The 23,357-nt window shown below is 37.6% G+C and overlaps 1 protein-coding gene across 3 annotated transcripts; it reads right to left on the minus strand.

Moving 5' to 3' along the window:
* Window positions 1–2,229: 2,229 nt before the first annotated feature.
* Window positions 2,230–23,128, minus strand: PEX2 (peroxisomal biogenesis factor 2). 3 transcript variants are annotated; one of them, XM_069854247.1, is made up of 2 exons: window positions 23,053–23,128; window positions 2,230–5,781 (listed from the first exon to the last, which is right to left on the minus strand). In XM_069854247.1, the coding sequence occupies exon 2, from the start codon at window positions 5,760–5,762 to the stop codon at window positions 4,848–4,850; it is 915 nt and encodes a 304-aa protein (XP_069710348.1). In that variant the 5' UTR covers window positions 5,763–5,781; window positions 23,053–23,128; the 3' UTR covers window positions 2,230–4,847. The 3 variants fall into 3 exon arrangements, with proteins under 3 accessions (XP_069710348.1, XP_069710350.1, XP_069710349.1); XM_069854249.1 differs by lacking the exon at window positions 23,053–23,128 and adding an exon at window positions 22,908–22,965; XM_069854248.1 differs by lacking the exon at window positions 23,053–23,128 and adding an exon at window positions 22,686–22,756.
* Between the last annotated feature and the right edge of the window lie 229 nt (window positions 23,129–23,357).

Below are 23,357 nucleotides of genomic sequence, written 5' to 3' on the forward strand. Positions count from 1 at the left end.
AAGTACTGCTAATGTGACAGCATTTCTTGGATGAATTTATAAGTATATTTTTATGAAGATGAGTTTTCATGGCACTAAGCAATGGCACAATGAGCAACCTGCATTGATTTGTGCCTTGCCACACATCTACCATATTTGAAATTGTTACACGGTGCCTGCTGCTGCTGTCAGTCACAGGGATTATGAAAAGGATGCAACTGAGAAGGCATGCTGCAGGTCCCTCTATACCTTTTGCAATGGCCAGACTTGCTTAAACCTGTAGACAATTAGCAAAGCACAACTTGACTGTTAACCTTTTTTCCACAATACATGTAATGGAAGCTCTACCACTTGGCTAATTATGCATATAAGGCATGCATTTGCAGCATGCTCTAGTCATTCAAGCATTGCTTGTGGAGGAGAAATATCACTTACCACATGGGACCTGGGTGTATGGAATACACAGCAGTGAATGCGATGTTTCTGCGTGGGAAGGCTCTCTTCAAAATCCTCATGCTGCTTACCCTGAAGCCACGGTCCTCTAGAGCTCCAATTTCCATATCCAACACTACTCACTGCCTCTGCCGTGGCCCTATTCTGACACCTTGGGCCAATATGGAACAAATAAGGGATGGATCATTATTACCAATAAAGTAGCAGTCATAGAGATATTGGAGTCTGTTGTAAAAACTATCCTGAAGCAATAGTAATTATTTGCTCTCTCAATCTAGTTTTCAACCATGCTTCAAACTATGTGACTTTATGTGTGGCAGCCCATGGGATCCACGATCTTTGGTAGGAGGCTACATCAAAGGAGGCTGGAGTTATTAATAAATAATGCACTCACATAATTCGGGGTTTATCACATTACAGAGACTGTTTGGTGGATATAACAACTGGCTATGGTAGTCACCCACATGAGAAACTGACCTACTAAAGTACAGACAGACTGAAACTTTCTTTTCTTCGATGCAGAAGTATTTTCAGAAAAGCCTCCGGGTTTGTATTGCGAACACTGATGAGCCATGCATCTCTATCCAGATAACTGGCTCTCACATAGTATGTTCACGCATTCAGTCCCTTGTGTTGTTTAATGCATTTGAAAGTAAGATAAACTGTATACCAGTTTTCAGAACACCAAGCCCATTGTTGTACCTCGCTGCATCATGCACAACCATAACTAAAGACCTCACATCAAGAACGAGTATAATAGGAGATGGTTCTGGCAGACTAGTCATGTAACAGGCAGTAGACTAATTTAAGGCAGAGCATGTTCCAAAACTCTTTTCAAGTCTTTAGTGCTAATACAGGTTCCAATCTAAGAGTCAATACTGCCATAAGCAGTATTTACTGGCTTTGCCTGTTGCAATAGGCACTCACCCAGTTGCCTAACACCCAGTGATTGATTGCCCTGCCTCTTGGCCGAGAAATCTGATCATTTCTGCATGCTGCATTTAGGCCCCAAACAACGTGAGAACTAACTACAGAGGGCAGGTTAGCAAACTTCTTAGGTAATCAGGCATATTTACTCGAGGACTTCTACTGAAAATAAAAGGTGTGATTTTTTTTTCCATTAAGACTATGTATCTCTGAGTTATTACACCAGAGGTATCCTTCACAAACGTACAAACAGTCTGGAGGTGCTAGGCTGGACTACTGCCTTGGCAGACTGTGTCCTGAAAGACTAGTTAGGCAAGATCTCTAAACAAGATAGCACAGCAGCTATTGGCAAGGGTTTCAAAGTGAGGGGACATGTCAGGACGCTTCAGTCTGTTTAATCAGACTTGGCAGTTCTGCAGTCAGAGGTTAGGCAGAGGGCTATAACAAATACACAAAATAGCAGAAGAGAAGAATCAGTCTCTCCCCATCTCCTTGGATACTCCAACATGCTATGATTAGTTCTCTGTAACGGCTCTTTACAATATAGCATAATGCAAAGTGGTTACCACGCTGACAGCCTTTTTGTTCCCCGAAACTTCTTTGAAATACCTCCCTAAAAGTAGACTTTTTCCTTTGAGATGAATGGTAGCACACTGGTCAACTTTGCAGTACTTACCACCAATCTGTTAAGTACACTCAGGATCAGAACGGGATGCAGGTATATGTACTTCATACTAAAGTACGAAATACTGAAGTATGAAATTTGATTTCATACTTCATTTACTAAAGTATGAAATCACTTGACAGCCAACCATTGAATAAGCGTAATGACAACAAAAGTCTCTTAGGAAAAAAGCAAACTTCAGAATCTCCTATTGAAAAGTAGCTTTTATTTGTCAATTTGATTTTCATAAGAATGACACATACCAGATAATAATTGTAGTAATATTCTCAAAAAACCAACATTCATTGTATTGTATTTCAGAAATATATTTCTTTAATCTTTCTGAACATCTTCTCTTCACCACTTTGTCCAGATGATCCTTGCCCATCACAACTCACACTTACGGAAAAATAAATATTTCCAGGTAATGCAGAAATAGCATACTATCCCTGTATTTTCTTTTACAGAATATTGAAATTCCTGCTTTTTAGTCTTCCATAACATTACTTAACCGAGACCTCTCTTGAAGCAGATAGAGATGGAGTGGTCGCATGTTGTGGAAGAAGGAAATAGCATTCTCTGACCAGTTTCATCTAAATGTCTCCAAAATTACACCTCATGAAAACTCATAATTCTCATTCAAATGAAGATATAAAAAGTTTTTTAATATGTTTATTAATAATAATTAGTCCATTTCAATTAATGGCTTCGTTTTTTGATTTCTGATACAAAAAAACCATCAATGTAACACACAAAGACACACAACAGAACACAAATAAAACCATTAATATAGAGCTGTAACTCCTATCCAAGTCTGAATAAGAGTTCTGGTCCTTTAAATTCTAACCTGCTCAGAAGTACATTCTGCTGGTAGCTGAAATAAAGGGCTGCTATGATGATAAACTATGAACACTGAATTTGGGATGTGTACAAATCTTAATAAAAAAGAACAGTTAAATAGAGAGATAGCAGAAATGCTGATGATCTATTCATAGATTTCTTTGGGCAAAGCTATGAAGTGATGTGGAGGAACAATTAATACAGAATCACTTCAGGACCAGCAAGCAACTTCAGGATGTTCTCTAACAGACTTGCAAGTTTTTATACTTCTAATAAAGACAGACACTGGTTCAAACACCAACTGTGAATAACAAATTTGGCAGGCTGCTGACACATACATTTGATGGGAAATAATATATTGTGGCACAGTACCCAGAAGCAGTTGCCCTGAAGTCTCTTGTTGACCCACAGTAGCAGAATTAATGAAGTTTTGGGCTGCCCAAAGATACTTATGAACCCACCAACTATATTTAATTGCATCAGATGAAAGCATGTGTCACACTAAAGATCAAAACCTAGAATTTAAGATGTTCAAACAAATAGGCTGGTGGGTTGTTTTAATCAAGACACTGAAGAATGCAATAAACCATTTTATAAAAGTAGATCAAAGATATTAGATCAGTTACCACACTATTTTTGGGACTGACTATTGATGCTAGCCAATCAAGAACAGAGCCATCATAAAGTAGTTTACTCAAGTTAACTGTATAAGTTTTTGAAAATTTGATTTAAGAGCCAAAAGAGGATGCAATGTACTTTTGTGTTAATGAGACTTCTGGGTGATGCTTTCTGTTAAAAAAAGACTGCAATATTGAAAAAAAAAATCTTATAAAAACAGGTCAGAGTGTTAAAATGGGATAATAAAAACATTGCAAAGCCAGAGAGAGCAAATAGTAGTAGCTAAAAATAGGAATAGCTAACTATTTGTTTAGTATCCTTATATGTACATAGTTGTGTTGGATCTTTTTTCTGTGTAGTTGTGAGCTATTAGTGAGTTTTGACACCCACCTTGACCATATCAAATGAAAAAGAGTGGCAAGTCCCAAAGACAGCATCTTGTGAGTAAACAGTTTTGTCCAGTGTCTCTGACTCAAGAATGTGGGTTTCCTTTGGCAGTTGCCACATCTCAGTGGATGATGGATTGCATCCCACAACTTTATAGGGAAGTAGTGGGAAGTGGTCATACATATGTCACTGAAGATCGCAAACACTGTTGAGCAAGAAAATCAGTTCTGTCATCTCACGAAGGTTCAGAAACTGCACCATATTTGCACAGGAAGTGGTTATATCTCCCACAGGCCCATGTTACCTATGGAGTATCTATCTGCCTGCTAGATGGATTACTTTAAGCTTTTAGTCTATTGATAAAGGGCAATTCTGAGATAGAAAAAGTAAGTCCTGTTATGGTGGATGAAAACTACTACTAAACTCCTGATGTCAATTGATCTTACATCTTTCCTTTTTTGCAGTGGAACAACACACTGGGATTTCAAATTTAAAATATTCAAATTTAAAATTATTCTTTAGGCGTGACAAGAATGAATTTCCCACTAAATCCATTTACTAGCTAAGTTGGTAATGGTAGAAGCTTTTACAAGCCTTAGAAAATCCACAAAATAGGTAAGTGCACTAGGTATCTTCTCTACCTCTGAGAGAAGTATATAACATGCAGTTATGAAGTGGCAGGCTGACATATTTGAGATCTAAGAAGGAATGACTTGACAATGTAGGGCTACCAAACAGTGATTAAGTAGTCTGACAGAGCAGAAGAGCTGGTGAACTCCTTTCCTTTCTTTCCTTCCGAGAGGCAAGTTGGCACTGTTACTCAGTAAAAAACTAAGACCAGTAAAGACATACATCAGAACACACTACACAGTCTCCAAAACCATCTTTATGCTGTCTGTTTACAATAATTTTTGATTTTTCCTATTAATGCCTGCAACATAATGTTTCACAGACAGCATAAAAACAGATCAATCCCACATCAGGCATGCAATTCTGTCATTTCAATTTTATATTTCAGTGGCTGAAGACTGTGTACCTCTGAGCCACATTTAGGACACCTAAAATACATATCAAATAAATAGTTACTTTTAATACAGTAGTAACAAAAAACATGAGAACAGCCTATGGTATGAGGCATTGTAGGCCATTCCCCACATAGTGAACATTCCTTGCAGTAAGCTGCTAATGTGTTTTCACTATTGGAAAGACCTGCGATAGGAAAACACCAAGAAGAAATTTTAAGTTTTAGTTTCTGTACATTAATAAGTGGTAGCAGATAGATCAGAAATTCAGCAAAGCCATGCCATAAGAGCTCCCTGTTCATGTATTCAAATCCTACCTGACGAACACCTTGTGGCTTGCAAAAAACAGACCTAATTCCAAGAATGCGTTCTGTAAGCGTTGCATATGTTCCTTTCTGAAGAAAAATCAGAAAATTTACAAGTCCACAAAGCTTAAGAAGTCCAGCTCCAAAGGTAATATAATGCTTAATTTTGCAGAAAGATTGCAGCTGACGATTGCTAAATAAATCATAACATCTTTCTTCCAACCATCTTCCACCAACAGTAAAAATAAGATACCATAACTTCTGGTGTTTTCTCAGAGGCTGGTATTTCTCCGTTTGCGATAAGTCATTCTTGTACTGAATATTCAGAATAGCTTGTCCCACAGTTGCATTCTTGGAATAGATAGTGAATCTCCATAATAGAAGCCATAAAAATGCTTTTACTTCCGGTTCAAAATGGGCCAACACCCCTGGTTTAAATCCATGAAAACAACTAGTAAACTGGGACCACACTAGTTGTTCCAGGGCTTTGTTTAGTTCAAGAGCATCAAGTTGACTTATTCTGAGCACAGGATTCACATCCTCTTCATTTCCAGTGCTGGAGGCCATTTCTTCACGAAGAAACTTTCTAGGAATAAACAAAATTGATTTTAGTTTGAGCATTTCCTATTTCTAATCTTCTTAAAGACAATGAAGTTGTAATATACCAGCAGTAAACAAGAAATAACAAAAATCCTTCAGAATGCTATATTAATAAACTACAAGCCCTTTCATGAAGTTTTATGTTAACAGGACAAAACTTCACCTCAAAAGAAGTTATATTGAACTATTACTCACAAACAGTAAGACTTGTACTTGGTTATAGAGAAGTGTTTAACACCTTTCAAATACTTAAAAACCACCACACGTTTAATATTTCACTGCATAAATTAAAAGATATGCTGGGCATAATTGTAATATTCAATTGGACCTTAAAATAGATGAGAAACAATAATTGTTATATTATATGGTTTTTTTATGGAGAAACAGGGAAAATTAACACAGTAACTAAAATCTAGAAGAGAACAGTGGGGTGGATAGCAAATATTGCTATATGAATACTTAAGTAGCTGCAGCTGAAAGAAAACAAAACAAACCAGAAATACTAATAAATTTAAGGACTACATATAGAAAGATACGGATGAAAATTAAGGAGGGAAAGATAAAACTAAATAAAGGAAGTGATTTGTTTAGAGAAGAATCTTTATATGAGATTAAAGAAATATTCAGTGTTCAGGCATAAATTACCACACACTACACCATGGAAGCCTGCATATATTTTCTAGAGTCTTTTGACAGATGTGGGATTGTGCTACTTGTCGTATAACAAATTTCCTGGCAAGATGATTAATGTATAATAGCAACTTCAACAAATGCATATTCTTTTGTTCAAGCATTACAGAGAAAAAAAAATTTAAAAACTTGGTTTAAATGTTATTGTATCTGGAATTCCGTGGCTAAGGAAATAAACACAATACATCGCAAGACCAAAATATGCATAATGCTTCAGTAATGCAAAATTGTGAGGTACCTGATTTTTTGATTCCTTTTGTCCACACAGAAACCCCAAAGTGGTCTAGGGGAAATGGTATATTTCAGGTAGTATACAACGTATTTCACTTTCTAAACCACATTCTTTGCTTAACAAAGCAAAGGTCAACAGCCTTTTGAAGAAAGTACAGAAGAAGGTGCTTCAAAAACTTGTAAGGGGAAAACCTCCTATAACATAGGATCACTTTGAATAAAAGATGCTGTATAGGATCCTATATAGGAATGCTTGCTAATGATGCTAAGAATGCTAAAAAAAATTCCTGCAAACCAATAGCCGTTTGCTGAAACGGAGTGCATCAGAAGTTTTAAAACCCAGTATAAAACATTATCTGCAGCATTCCTGCTGTTTTCAGTACCTGTAATTAGTCATGTCTGTAAGGAAAATACCACGTAAACCTAACAGGAAATATGCTCTTAATGTACACTGTACAACAGTAGTTTCCAGTTAACTATGACGGGCTACATGGGTAGGGCATACGATAGCCCCACTCAGTTTCTTTAAACTCTTTTTAACTCATTGGCAAGCAAAATAGGCTAAAGGTAGTATAAGGCCACCTCCTCCAGGCAAAGAGCTATAGAGTGCATTCCATCAACCCCCAGTGGCCTGACAAGCACTATACCCAAGCTTGTGTCACTCACACTTCTGTCTTTTCTGTAGTAAGCAATGAGGCACAGGAAGCATGGCTGGAAACCACTATCCAGGATTATCCCAACAATTACCTCTTCCACTTTGTGATCAAAAGATCAATTCAACCCTCACTAGATCTTGCCATATCACGTTAAAAAAACCCAGCTCCAATGACTATTCACCCTCCTATCCCTCATTTTCTCACCTTGCTGCCATTTTAGGAACCACAGCCCCTGATAACTGTCCACTCTTGAAAACTGTCCACTCAGCAAGTGAGGAAGAGTCATCAGGAACCTCTTGATGTCCATGGGAAGTGTGTCAAATACACAGAATCATGATGGATTATGAGATACACAAGAAACCCTACTGATCACTACAGGCTGGGCACTAACTGACTGCACAGCTCCTTTGCAAAAAAAGGACTTCTGGATTGTGGCAGGCGGCACACTGGACAAGTTACCAGTGTATCCTTGCGACAGGGCAGTGCATTAGCATGCACACAGCTAGCAGATCGAAGAATGTGCCTATTCTCCTCTACTTGCAATTGTTAAACATACATGTGGGATACTACGTCCAGTTTTGCCTCTTTTCTGCAAAAGACATGTCAACAAAATGAAAAGAGTCCAGCCACTCATATCATTAGGGAGACCTAACACCTGATATATAACAAGATTATTATATATAATAATCCCTTGAGATTCTAAAAATTTGACCAAATGATCTCCTAAGCTATCTGTTCTGGCATTGACATCATCCCCAATTTTTACAGTAGGATGGACTACATGTAAAAATATTCCCAAGAACTAAAAGATTGACTTTCCAAAAAATCTGTGCACGCTTCATGATGTAATATAATTGATTTGTGACAACAGATTATTTTTTTAATGTCCATGACCCTTTATGGGACTTTGTTTGAAAGAAATAACTTCAGTGAACCTGTCAGTGTGGGTCAGAACTTTGTAGACAGAAAACGGGAACCAATTCTGAACCAGCAAGTCCAACCACTGTTTGCTATCCTTCAAAATTTTGCAAAATCCAACAACCCTGCTTTTTCAAAAATTTAGAATCAACACCATATATACTATTCACCTGAGACATAACTAGTAGTTCAGAAAGAGACATTAAATAACAGATTGATTCAACTTTGAAGTCTCTTTTATACAAACTATATGCAAAAAGAAGGACATCAGACAAGAACATAAGAAACTTGAATTTATTTTTATAATAATCCTATGAAAGCAAAGACTTTCTTTCGATGAACAATTAGTTAAGGAATCTCAATTTAAGCAAAAAAACTAGACATTGGTCTGAAGTTCTTTGTTGCTAAGATCACTGAAAATTTCCCACAGGCCATGCCTGTTAACTGGACACTGCAAGTTGCTTGAAGAGGATATCCATATACCTTTGATTTTAATGTGTACACACATTTCAATGTGCTTACTGTTATGTACAGCCTGAAGTGTTTTGCCTGCTTCAGAAAGGATTTATGGTTTTACTGTTCTTTTGGGGTAGATACTTACTTGTTCAATGTCTTTATCAATGACCTGGATGAAGGCATTGAGTGCACCCTAAGCAAGTTTGCGGACGATACTAAGCTGGGTGGAAGTGTCGATCTGCTGGAGGGTCGGGAGGCTCTGCAAAGGGATCTGAACAGGCTGGATCGCTGGGCTGAGTCCAATGGCATGAGGTTTAACAAGGCCAAATGCCGGGTCCTGCATCTGGAGCACAACTCTATGCAGTGCTACAGACTAGGAGAAGTCTGGCTGGAGAGCTGCCTGGAGGAGAAGGACCTGGGGCTGTTGGCTGACAGCTGAACATGAGCCAGCAGTGTGCCCAGGTGGCCAAGAAGGCCAATGGCATATTGGCTTGTATCAGAAATGGCGAGACCTACTGATCTAGGTAACAGCAACTGTTTCTTTGAAAGAAGAGTTTTAAATTTTATTTTTTCTCTAGTATGGAATTGTCATTATATTATTTATTGATGGTGCCCATTTTACAAAGTGATAATAAAGGCATAAATTTTACGAAGTGATAATAAATAAATAATATTAAATGAAGTTTTGCTTTTTAAAATTATCTCCTCTACACAAAATCCTTTCACAAATTTGCTAGATTTTTCATTTTTACTGCTTTCACAAACAGTGGTCCTAGAGTAGGAACAAATGAGAAATATTCTGTTTTGAAACTAGGTACTACACACAGCCTGTAAATGTCAACACATTTCACTTGTACTTTTTAATGTTATTTTCGTACTCCCTGTACTGCTGAGCTACACAAACGATAAAGACAATGTTGGTTTTCTTCCATGTTTTTGAATTAAATTCTATTTGTCATGTCCTCACTGTTTTAACTTTCTTATTTGGTCTGTTTTAAATTACTCAGTGATGAAAGAGCAGAATATCAGTGCTTACTTAAGTTATCACCAGGCTTAGCATACATAATCAGAACTGAACAGTAAAAGTATCAGGTGAAGGTATATAATAAACCCTATGTACAATTAACTTGTTACATAAATACACTTTAAGACAAAACACTAGAGACTACAACTTGGAATGCTCTCCCGAGATTTTACATGATCACAGATACTGCATAGAAAAAAGATTAATAATTGCCTCCTAGAAAAAAAAGAGAATGTTTCTTTCTTACATAATCTATATTTTGTCTGCCTTTTTTTTTTTTTTTTAACTAAACAAATGAACAATCCCACCTGCACAGTACACTCTGCAACAACAAGAAAACATATCGTATATCACCAGGGAAAGAGGAATTTTTTCTGGTGTGTTAGTGCTGTTATTGAGCATTGTAGAAATTATGAATGAATATATTTTATTTGGAAACATGTTATTGACAGAAATCTATCAATAGTAATGTGAGTATTGTCAACAGCCTGTCAATATTAATGTAATTATGATTAAGGGGATAACATGGATTTTAGCTATAATACCAAGTAACATCTCCAGCATTGCTGCTATCAATGTAAGCATTATTATTGACCTGTTCTGGGACTATCAGTATGAGATGTATTACCATGAGGCATATTTGTCAATGCATTCTGCCCACAAAAATTCTACATTTAAATTTACAGGTCTGTAAACTTTGCCTGCAGGAATATACAAATCCAAGCAACCCCTAGGGTGCCATTTTTCCTACAGGTCTATTCCACTGTAGATAAGTAATGAAAAAGTTTCTACTGTCTCACTGCTACTGCAATTCCATTCCCTGTTTCCTTAGCATAATCATTAGAGGAAAAAAAATATACATATATTATATGCATCTATTGTATGTATATATACATACAGTGTATGTACACATACATACACTATATGCAGAAATTTCAAAATATTTTGAAGTATGATTTGTGAATACACTTTTCGGGAAGCCAAATAAAAGTATATTTTATTAAGTTAAAAATTAACTTCGTTCCTTACTGCTTTAACTTAAAGTTATATTTAGGATGGCAGAAGTAGCACCTCCATTCACTTCACTGAATTAATGATTTAAGTATTTTATATGACCTCTTCTGGGCAGCCAAAACATGTAGTCTGACCACTCTACTCGTGCAGAGACCCACAAGAGACCACATAATCCTAACTCAGCAAGAACACAGGCTCAAGAACATCTCGACAGACATTTAACTACCAAGAAAGCTGACTCCACACTTTCTTTAGTCTGTTCCAGTGTTTTATCACCTTAATAATTATCAAGATTTTTTTTCCCCCATAATCTAAAGCATCCTTAGTACAAATAAAGATGGTTTTCATTCTACAGGAGAAAACAATGGAGAAGAATTTTCAGTCTGTCTGCATCTTCTCAAGAGCAAAAAGCAATATTGTGCATGGGAACCAACTATATGTGGCAGATTTGCCAGACTAGACAACGACCTCTTTCCTACAGCATGCCTCTTATGATCCTCCAGAAACTTTACTTTTTTCCAGGAGCATAGTTAGTATTTCCCTTGAGGTCTACTCAAGAGTTTTTTTCCTATCATTTTTCTATTTGAATAATTATGTTTATATTATATTCATGTCTCTGAGTTTTTACTCTTAAATGCAGTGCTTCATACTTACTAAAGCACTTCTTATCACCTTGTTGATTTCAGAGAATCTCTCCAAATTCATCAAGAGTATTTTGGATTCAGGTCGTATGTTCAAAACAAAGATAAAACCCCCAAAACTTTCAAGCTCTCTCCAGCCTCGCATCATTACTAACTTTTGTAAGTGCCCATTCTCTTCAGTCATCCAACCCATTAATGCCTTTTCATCTTGACAACTAATTGCAACTAATTATTCTGTAAGGGCTATTTTTCAACTTGATGCTGACAATGTCAGCATCTAACAGAGATGGTATCAATATTATGTTTCACTAGCTTGCCTATGTAGGGAAAAGGACTTTATTAAAATCAAGCTGTATTCTACCTCGTTTTCCTCTTACTACACTTGTCATCCTTTCTAAGAGGAGAGATAGTTGAGTTTTCTTAACAAACAGGTCATGTTGAACCATACTGGCTGTTTTACTATCTCTCTTCTGCATATTTTTAGAAACAAATTAATTGCTAAACTATTTGCTTCTGAATTTTTATTTGGAATCAAACCTGACAGCTTCAGTAATTCTCTTAACAAAAGAATAAAGACAGAAAAACACACACGTACAAACCCATTTTGCTGGCTATTTTCACCCTCTGGGACATTAAATAAATAAATAAAATCAGTGGTGCCTAATTCCTCAATCATTCTAGATGAATTTTATTAGGATTTGCCACTTGAGCACATCTATATTAAGATTCCTTAGGCTATTTTTTCTGTGCTTTGGTTCCAGTCTTATTTCCTGTCTCAGATTAATTTCATAAAGTAGCAGGTCATGATATATCTCTTTTATAAAGTATGAAGAAAAGAATCAGTTTTTGAAAGTCTGTTACTCGTTCTCATTTCTTATTTAATAACAGATCTAGGTAATGGAGCTATCCCTTTGTGCCTCCTCTTACTTAGGATTTTTGGACCATTTCATTCAGTCTTTTCTTGTGCGTTGCAAATTGAAATTATTTTATTCTTTAGAGTCACTGATTTTATTCTTACATTCCTATGTTATTCCTTTACATTCATCCCTAATCATGTTGCATTATTTTTGCCTGGACAACTCTTTTGATTTCCAGGCCACTAAAGCATTCTTGATATAAAAACTCTCTTTAACATTCATTATTATTATTATTTTAGTTTATTATTATAAACTATCTCAACACAAAGAAAGAACAGGACATACATTGAAGATAACAGATTTTTTTAGCCTCTTCAGCCAATTAGACTCTGCCAAGTGCCAGCATACAGATCTATGGCCCAGACAGGGGGAAGTACTTTCTGGTGGGCATGCTAGAATTAATACCACCTCTGGAGAAAGAATCACTAACACACAGTTCTTCTTTTCTTCAGGAGCTACAATACATTGGGTGTTGTGCATTCAATGTTACCATACTATGTGTGTGTGAGAGAGAGCGAGCAAGCCATACTCTTGGTCTACTATTCTTCCTTTTACGTTCATAAAATAGGGATATCAACAAATAATGAAAATCATCTTTCCAACCACTGCAAGAATGTTGAGATTTTCTTTGTAATGTGAGGTGTGGTGGAATTTTTTTTGAGCTGCTTCTGCATTTGTGGTTTGTTTATTTTTTGTGTAAATCTATTCTATTTAACTGTTCTTTTCAGTTAATCTAATAGTAAAGGGCATCTTAGTTGTCAATTTGAAATCAATAAACTTTAAATTTGAGAAAGCAAATAATATGTATCCAGTTAATTTTGAAATCTTCCTTTGCATCAACTCTTACATTAAAACACAGAACCTGGACTCCAGCTGCTCAAACCCTCACATTTTACCATTAATTCTCTTCTCGTTCATCAAGAGCAGAGAGAAATATCCTCAGATCAAAATCTAATTGGGAGCCCAAACTGTATGGTATCTTAATCACCGTAAAATTAACTTATCACTAGATCATTCCCTCAAATAACCTTAAGAAAGATTGATTTTGTATTACTGTCTAGATTTCCATGTATCTCAGCTAAATACCTATCATTTTCTAAAGAACATAAACTGATTCTTAAACCATTTGGAAAAACTACTAACACTAATTGGGGAAAAAAAAAAAAGATAATACACTGCAATCATGGAAAACATTATTTCTTACATTCCTGGGAGGCAGGACTTTTTCAAAATTGACAAAATAGAGGAAAATACTGAATGACTGACTGTGTAACAACTCAATCCCATAGATTAAATTAAGATTTTCACTCAGGAGGCTAAATAAGCAACTACTAACAAATCCTAGAGTTTTGAATGCTAGTTACACTGAATGTCAGAATAGCAAGTAGAAGACAAAGATACATTCAAATCACAGGCTGCTTTTCCAACTTTAACTCAGTAAACTTAGATTTCATAGAATGGGATACAACAGATTAGCCCCTGTGGAATGCCCGGAGACAGCAAGAAAACATAGTGATAGCTTATTGATTTATCTTCCATATACTACCTGCCAGAGTCAAAATATTAGGGTTTCAAGTTACAAAATCAAAATCAGCTCAGAAGAGCCAGAATTGATACAACAGTAATGAAGAGCAGCAGGAAAGTGCTGCACTGTTAGAAGCTGTACATCAGTCATTTCTGTCAGTATTTGATGGAAACTGAAAATACCATGTCAATGTAATACATTCTCTCAATGAATGCTAGCAACCAAGACCATTACTGGCCACCATTAAAGATACTCTAAATGCTAAGAGCTCCCATGGACTTTAGTAAAATTTGTGATCAGTCAGCGCTCCTAGAAGATGCATTACTAGATGTGAACAACTAGATCTGATAGACTAATTACTGCCTAAGTAACATTTAAGAAGCTACCTTTTAAAATTTGCGTTGTTAAATTTAAGGCTACAAAAGCACATCTGTATTCCCCATAGCATAATGGCCATAGACAGAATCATTCTACCAGCTTTTTGCATATAGCCCTAATTTTCCCTTTATTAGAATAAAGAGGAAGATAAGCATGTAACAACTCATACATTCAATCACTATTCTTTAACCCATATCACACTCCTTTTCTTCTCCCATCTTATGTCCCTGGTTTTTGTCATTCTTCTCCTCAGGATGTCAACTTGCTAACTCATGTCTAGAGGGATGTGTCATTTCCATTTTTAAACTCCTATTCTCTGTTGTTCCAAATGAAATCTAGCTGTTGTTCCTGTTAATTAAATCAGTGATAAAAGAACCCAAAAGCTCAACAAAACAAAGCTGCATCTCAACTTGAGGCTTTACAAAAACCGTGGTTCAAAACATCCCTTGAACACTAAGCCAAAATATATGCCTAATATGGAATATTGACTCTTTCCTCAGAACTAGGTAATCGGAATTACTTAGAGATACATTTGCTGTACTAAATGAAAATGGAGTGTTTGTTTGGAGTAGTTTGACCGAGTTGGGACTGCGACAGTTAACTAAGAAAGAAGAGCCCCTTAAAAGGAACAGGGAGCATCTCTGACCAAACCAGTATCATGAGGTATAAGTGCATGGGAAAGATAAAGATCCCTTGTGTAGGTCTCAACTGGTGATGACCACAGATGACAGGAACAGCCTTGTGTTTGAAGAGATTTTAGTTACGATGAGGATATGAGGTTCTGGTATAAGGATGGGTAACAAAGTTGTATTGTCTTGCCTGCCTAAAAGTGAAAAGTACATAAAGCTTAGTAGATGTGCCATCCTTTGTGCTATAGGTGAAACATCACACTGTGGCAGAGGCATGCAGTTCCTTTTCAGAATGGTTCAAAAGTAGAACATGAATACACGACTGTGAGCTCACTGTAAGCAGTTACAGCCATAGCTCTTCATTTGCTCACTACTATTACTTAGCTGAAAAGCTGGCCTTTTACTTTGTGACAGACATAACATCTGCTTTTCAGTGCTATAAGGCAATGTAACTCACACAGCTTTATTTGTCAAGCACAGTGTTGATCAAAATTTTAAGCCATCCAACTTAAATTCCCATTTCACAGCTCTGTGTTTCCATTCTTCTCCTACCTGCCTGACTCATATGAATGGATCACCAGGTAAGTATGGAGATGCCAGGATGAAGATCGAGAAGATATGTAGAAGGGATTCAGAAGCAATGCCTGTTCTGCATACGCAGATACAATTTACCACAGATGGCAGAACCTTGGACTCTTGCATTAAACACCTTAGCCTAATAATTTGTGAAACAGTCATTGCCCAGATTTTATTCCAGCTTTCTTCCTTTTTACATACATATGCATAACAACTGCACAGTCATGAATATTCAGTGATATGCAAGCGTAACAATGCTGATCTAAGTACTACACTGCAGGAACATAACATCCTTTAACCTTTTATTAGAAATACTTACTAGATAAGAAAGTTAAAATCTGTCCTAAATGCACAACTCACTCATAATTAACCTCTGTCCACATCTGTAGCAAAAAGAAGGCTGTACGTAAAAGTAATGTTGTTACAGACTGTACATATTTATGGTATGTTAAAGCCAAGAAGTCCCTGCATCAATAAAAAGACAAACCTGCTCACCATTATTTTAAGCTCTGGCCTTGTATTATATGGCCTAATTTATAAATAATAGGATCTAATTATAATCAAAATCTCTCAACTGGTAGAAGGATTAAAAAATAGTATTTACTTGACATACATTTGTCATCTTTTTGGCTTTGTGTTCTAGAGAAACATAAGCTGATGTAATTTCTGACAGCTATAGTCACTCCCTCTCATCTTCATTCAACTGTGTATTGCCACCTTATCTTACGCACTAGTGCCAATACTCATTTGACCCTCTACTGAACTGTTCTTGTATGCTAAACTGGCAGGAAATAATACCATTTGAATTTATTTTTCTGCATATTTGGTACACAAACAGGTCAGCAAAGCACCCAGTAAAATGTGTGCAGTAACAGCAAGAACATCATTAGGGCCAGGAAAAACAAATATTCATAAAAGTGGCTGCCTTTGAATCTCAGTACCATACTCTTACATCTGCCACCAGTCAACAGCAAGACAGAAAACCAAGTCTTTCATTTGACTAGAAGAACTGTTCCTATGGCCTTCAAACGTGACACCCTGAGTGTGCAAGAGTAACACCATAACACTGTAAATATGGATAATGAAACTTTGTGCTGTTTTCAAAAATGAAAAGAAAAAAGAATAATTATTTGTACAAGTCCACTGTAGGACTTGCACTGAAGACTTGCAGGTGAGAGGCTACTACTATATGATTCCCCCTATTCTTACCTTTTTAATACAAGTGTACTTTTAAAAGTTTGGCATACACAGTGACTAATATGGATGCTGGGAAAATTAGATGTGCTCAATGTCCCTGGATCTTGACAGTTTTATTACTTGGTAATTATAGTAACTTGAAGTTCACAAGGGAAGACTGATATGCTTTCACCAAACTCCCTTCAATCCTATAACTTCATTAGCATATTAGAATCCACTCGTACTGTTACACACACATATTACAAGTAACAGTTTAGAAGAGGGATAGCAATTTCCATACTAGACAGCCTGAGCTGTATACTCTGACAGCTTCTATGATCCCTTTGCAGTTCCAACGTGAATTCTCCTTCACAGTTTAGTTATGCCCCACAGTGTCATAGCCTTATACTAATTTCCTTTCCAGGAAAAGTTCCTTTCTCCTTGCCAGCCCTCTCCTGTGATATCTTCTGTCAGTTCCTCTGCTTATAAAATTAACATACATTTCTGAATACCATTATTTTTAATGTATTTTTCAAGTTTTCTTAGAATTTTGATTCAGATTATTTCCTTTTTTTTCCTAACCCCATTGCCAGTATTAGGAAAAATGGAGATGGTGGAGATAAGCAGTGGCAGACAGAGCATTTTCAGAGAGGTTGTTCCCAGACAGCTACTGATAGAAACAAAATGAATATCAGCAGTGATTCAACCAACATCTAAAGGCCAAAAACATCCACAGGTTATGTCTTGCAGATAAAGGAGGAAGTACCCAGACCGAGCCAGAGTCAACTGTGAATCAAGAGCTGTACTACTGCCATAATTCCTCCCTCTTCCCATATCACGTATTTGCCCTCTTTTTCCTCCACTTCAAAGTTTTTTATTTCTCTTTTTACTCTTTGTTCCTCTGAAAAATCTGCATTTAGGCTAAAATAATCTGACTTTTAAATTTCTTGCATTCAACCTCCAAACAGAGATAACGTCGTTTCCGTTCTCCTTCTCCTGAAGATTTTTGTAAAGTTTAGATATGAACTAATTATTTATTTAATTTAAATTTAAAATTTTATTTGCTGCTTTGAACTTTACTACTTGAAGAGTACAGGGAGTGCTGTGAAGCAGGTGAGTTGAGAGCATACTAATAAGTTAAAATGAGAGTTGTAGCATCACACGCTTTCTCTTCTGCCTTTACTGGTCTATGGGAAAGAGTATATATTCTATTAGGTCTCAAAAGACCTTGTTGCCTCCAACATCCCTCAGCAGATTCAACTCAAGGCAGGCTTTGACTTTCCTAATCACATCTCTGCATATTTAGACACTGCTTCTATGTTCCTCCCGAGTCACCTGTCCCTGCCTCTGCATACTTCCTTTTTATGTCTGACTTTTGTGATGAGTGCTTTGTTCATCCATGCAGGGCTGCTGGCATTTTTGCCTGACATCCTGCTCGTTGGGAATGGTCTGCTCTTGAACTCTGAGGAGGTGATCCTCAGAATATAAGCCTGCACCCCTCCAGAGCCTTATCCCATAGGACCCTTCCAAGCAGATCCTTGAAGAGGCCAGAGTCTGCTCTCCTGAAGATCAGGACTGTGATCTTGTTTTCCAGTACTTAAAACAGGGTCTTGGGTGAAAGCTGGCACTAATGTCAGTAACCAATCAAATAAGAAATAGATTACACAAGAGTTTGCCAGGGACAGACATCAGTTAAACTGCAACAAACATGTTGAACTTCTTTATTAAAGAAGTATTATCCTTAGAGTCTTCAAGAAAACCTCTCTGCCTCAAACCCATTAAATATCTAAAAAGTTTTAGAAGTCAGATATTAAAAATAATGTAATATATCTTCTTCAGACAGACCGTTATTCCAGAATAAGCTTACTTGTAATGTATGAAGAATATTTTCTATTAAACACAGCAGTATCTTTCAATTAAAAAACTTATTCATGTTTGTTTCTTCTTATTTTTCTTCTTGTTATTACAGCACATCATGCTTACAAGCTAGTTTTGTGAAACTGTATTTATACCTAAAACTCATCTGCGTCAGCTGGACACAATTTTCTTTTTTTAGAATAAACATAGAAATTGCAACTGCAACAGTGCTGTGGGGCTTTTTAAATTTTTTTTTTTAACAGTAGGCTGTTAAAACCATATAGAAATAAAGTACATGGGTAATAAGACACTTGCATTACAACCTCAAATTGTTGACTGATTTGTCTACTGTTTAATTTACTACTAGTTTTCCTTCAGACATCTGTTCACCTCCTCCCTCCTTTCTTTACCCTTACTGTCTCTGAACGTCATAGCTTTGATAGGGCTTTCATATGTTTAAAAAATAGGAAAGACACTCCCACTCTCTCCTATTTTGAATATATAATTAAATGAGTTTTTCCTGAAAGATCATGTTCTTCATTGCTGTATGCATATATATGAATACTGGATTCAGACATCATGCCCTACCCCTTGAATTTTACATCTTGAAGAGTCATTCGTTTTACAAGATATATTTTGGTACTGATAGTACTTAACTGTAAACTTGTTTCCTCCCTTCCCAAATATTCTCTGTGTAGCGGTTTTCAGCAATTTTCAGAATTGTAACTTTAAAAAACTATAAAAGATTAAACACAACAGAATGCCTTTCTTGACTTATACCACAGCATTTGATGTCAAAACACAAACGGAGGTACTCCGATTAGTAAGTGTCAAAAACCATCAAGAAAATAGAAATTAATTTTCCCATTCTATTCTAGGTGTCTAATGAACTCTTTATATATTATCAATAACTGTTTGCAAGTTTTAATTGAGTTTTATTTAGTCTATCACAAGAACATTTACTTCCTACATGTCCTGAACCACTTTAAGCATCAAAAACTTTCTGTGAGTCACTACCTTCTCTAATGATACCTACAGTCTCAGCATACGGAATAACAAAGGAATCTAACAGGAGACAAACACACAGAGTTCTCAAGCAAACAAAATTCCCTCCTAAATCTAAACACCCTCCTTGTACAAAGCAGACATTCTATATATCTAGCTTAATCCTTACTAATTCACCAACATGAACTGGGGGATACTGTTCCAGCTACCTGACAGCCATTCACCTAGTGGATGGATTTGTAAAGCACCTGAAAGCCCATTACTTGAGAAATGAAATGTTTTAAAAATAAACAACAAGGATGATATTTATATGCTTGGACTGCTGTAGTGAGAGCGCTAAGGATAGCTACGGGATACTCGAGCATGAGCTGATGCAGACACCTGTAATTTCACCACTGTCACTTCACAGTTTTCAACACTTGTAACATCAGTAAAACATACTTCGATACACACTCGGAGATATGACTAATTCTAATTATTTACTCAATTCCATCAACACTAAAAGCTTCACTGAAGCTTCAATGGGAACTGACTTTCTTCATTTGGCCAAAAGGATAAACTCAACAAATAAAATTCTCCAAGTTTTAACCAAGGCAGGTCTAGAAGTTCAAAGGACTTACAAATTGAGGAAAAACTCTAAGCAGAGTTATTTCAGCTGCCTTGTCTCCAGATTAATGCCATTTCAGTATGCTCTGTACTCAATATATGCACTCAATTCTTACTTTAAAAACTGCAAATATATACGCAGTTTGACACAAAATACTTGAGACTAACACTATAACTGAGGAACCAAGAGTAGGAGGGGAGAGACAAAGATGTGGTTATAGAACGTGTTCTAACTTGTCAAAATGAGACAAGGCTCAAATCAATTGCTTCACTCAGTACAAGTGGACACAAGCTTAAATACAGACAGTTTCTTACCCTCGGTTGGAAAATGTCAGTGTGCAAGAGTGAACAGCAAGTTAACACGAAGTTTCTTGTAAATCTTAAGAAATCCACAATAGAAACTTTTCAATTATTGACTGAGGCTTACGGTAAAGGGATTCCAAATATCAAGTCGGTGCACTTTTTGTCAGCAGAAGATCTGAAAGGAAAAATGGAGGTCCTCATTTTCTGAAAGGCTGCTAATCGGCAGAATTGCTTTGAATGTTGGCAGCATCATATGCAGTCGTGTATCATCTCAGAATGGAACTATTTTGAAGGTGATATTAGTCGATCTTCTAATTTTTTAAGTAAAAACCATTACAGGTACAGTCTTGTCTTTTCCTGTGTCAGACCTTGTGTGTGTATATATATATATAACATAGATTTTAAGAAAACTATAAAAATTGTTACTTATAAAAATACCCAAACACTCCACCTTTTTTCACCCTCCCACAATATAACCAGATTGGTAGGCAAGAAAGGGGATCCTTGCAAAACCTTTGCAGACAATAGCTTTAAAAGTACTTAACTTCCCAATTCACTAACTCTTATCAGTTACTTGACAATGCAGGGAACACTATAAGCATCATGTTAATTAAAGTGAAAATGCATAGAATATTATAATACTAAGACTTTTTTTAAAAATCAGCTTTCTGAAGAATATATTTCTGCAGGCAGGCACAAACCTCGGACAATTTTTAGCACTAAAAATTATATCTACTTTACCCAAAAGGACACAAATTATTTACAAAACATTACTGCAGCATACAGCATAGGAAAGTATTTTAACGACCTTCTTTACATAAGGCTGACATTAGTTTGAACTAACCTATTGTGTATTCTCTCATGCACAGTACCATCTTTTCTCCACATACATCACCACAGATAGAAGTAGTGAGCTATTCTCTCCAAATAAATGGTTCATAGAGAATACAACTTTTTCATTCCAAAAAATTGTTCTTACTAGCAACCAGTGCTAGAGCACCAGCAATTACAACAGACGTTCCAATACTGACACTTTCATCTATTTCCACAGTAAGTTCCAGAAGAATTAAAATACGAGTATCCCTACAATACTCTTGACATGATGTGCCCTACTGGCCTACTCCAACAAAAGAATTCAGAGGTATAAATTGTTACTTCCCCGAACAGCTTATTTGCTACTCTAAGTCATGTCCCAGTAATTACAATTTAGATGTTTTCCTACTGATCTCTTGATTAGATAGTGACAATGGACACCATGAAGTGAAAGATAAACATCTAATTAGTAGAAACTGAAGGATAAAGAGGAAAAAATGTTCTTGAAAGAAAGCACTGATAAAATAGATCATAACAAAGAATAAAAAATACTAATAGCCTTGAAGAGAACTCTTTATTAGCAAATTGTTGCTGAACTGCATATTAGTAATGGTTTCAAAGGAGTTTGACAAGAATTTACTGACTTCCAGTACAGTGAAACAAATGTTTAAATATTTTGGAATTGGATTTTGCTACAAACTGGCATGACCTTGATGAACACTTCCCTCCAACTGGGAGGTGAAAGATAATACACAAGAAATATACATAGGGACTGAAAGTAATATACAGTGCTGTGGGTTTAGGTATGGACTATATCATTAAAGGAATTCATCTCTCCACAAAATGCACTGGCCACTCAGACTAAAGCTACACTGATTTTGTGGCAAACTAATGGTTTGTTATTTACACTTACAAGTGGCACAAACCAGATGAACAGACAGCAGAAAGAAGCCACTGTCCTTTTTAGAAGGCAGTAGCTATAGGAAACCTTGCCACCTATAGCAGGCAGTCATAGGGAAGACTTAAGGAATCATGAAATAGCTTGGGTTGGAAGGGACCTTAAAGACCATGTAGTTCCAACTACCCTGCCATGGGCAGGGACATCTCCCGCTAGATCAGGCTGCTCAAGGCCCATCCAACCTGGCCTTGAACCCCCCCGGGGATGGGGCAGCCACAACTTCCCTGGGCAACCGGTCCCAGTGCCTCACCACTCTCACAGTGAAGAAATGTTTCCTTACATCAACCCTAAATCTGCCCCTCTCCAGTTTATACCCATTGCCCCTAGTCCTATCACTACAAGCCTTTGCGAACAGCCCCTCCCCAGCTTTCTAGTAGATCTTGTAGACTGGAGATCTATAAATGGCTCACTCCATCAACGGACGTAGAATTATACTTCAAATGGAAACATGCTTCTGCCAGAAGATTATGTCCTTTTCTCTAGAGGGATAACATTCCCGGGCCGCCTCCTTTCTTACCTGACACTCTGGGCCTAGCTGGAAACCTGGCACTCTCTTCTCATAGGGAGGGACGAAGGGGAGAACGAAGGCAGCCGGTGGGGCTCAGGAAACCGAGGCACCCGGAGAGAGCGTGAGGCCAAACACCAGTTTCCCACGAAGACGGCCCGGAGAAGGGTCCGGGGCTGCCCCGGGGAGGCCGCCCCGCAGGCCCCGAGCCAGCAGCCCCCACGCCCGACTCACCTGGTCTCCGCAGCTCTCCGGCCTACGGGGATGGAGCCTCCTCGGCGCCTCTGCCCTCCGCCCCCGGCCCACCAGCGGGCCCCGCCGGGCCATAGAGACACCCCCCCGCGCTGCCTAGAGCGGCCGGCATGCGGGCAATCGATACCTGAGGTAACCGCCTAGAGTGACTCTGCAGGAAGTACTGCGGGAGACCGAGACGACGCGCTAGAAGGGCTCCGAGGCTGGTGTCCGCGCCAGTGTGACCCGCGGCACGGTGTGACTGACGTGCCGCCGAGCAAATCAGGAGCCGAGGGGGGACGGAGGCGGGGCGGCTGAAGGCACCGGGGAACCCAGGCCCCGCGAGCGGCCAGAGCGTCACGCTGGAAGCGGAGCTGAGGTTTCGCCATCTTCATCTCGGCCGCCGCCGGCAGTGGTCTTTGCTCGCCCGCGCTGGGGTGGCGGCGCTCGCGG

This window comes from Phaenicophaeus curvirostris, chromosome 3 (genome assembly GCF_032191515.1).
Source record: "Phaenicophaeus curvirostris isolate KB17595 chromosome 3, BPBGC_Pcur_1.0, whole genome shotgun sequence".
NCBI classification, from domain to species: Eukaryota; Metazoa; Chordata; class Aves; order Cuculiformes; family Cuculidae; genus Phaenicophaeus; species Phaenicophaeus curvirostris.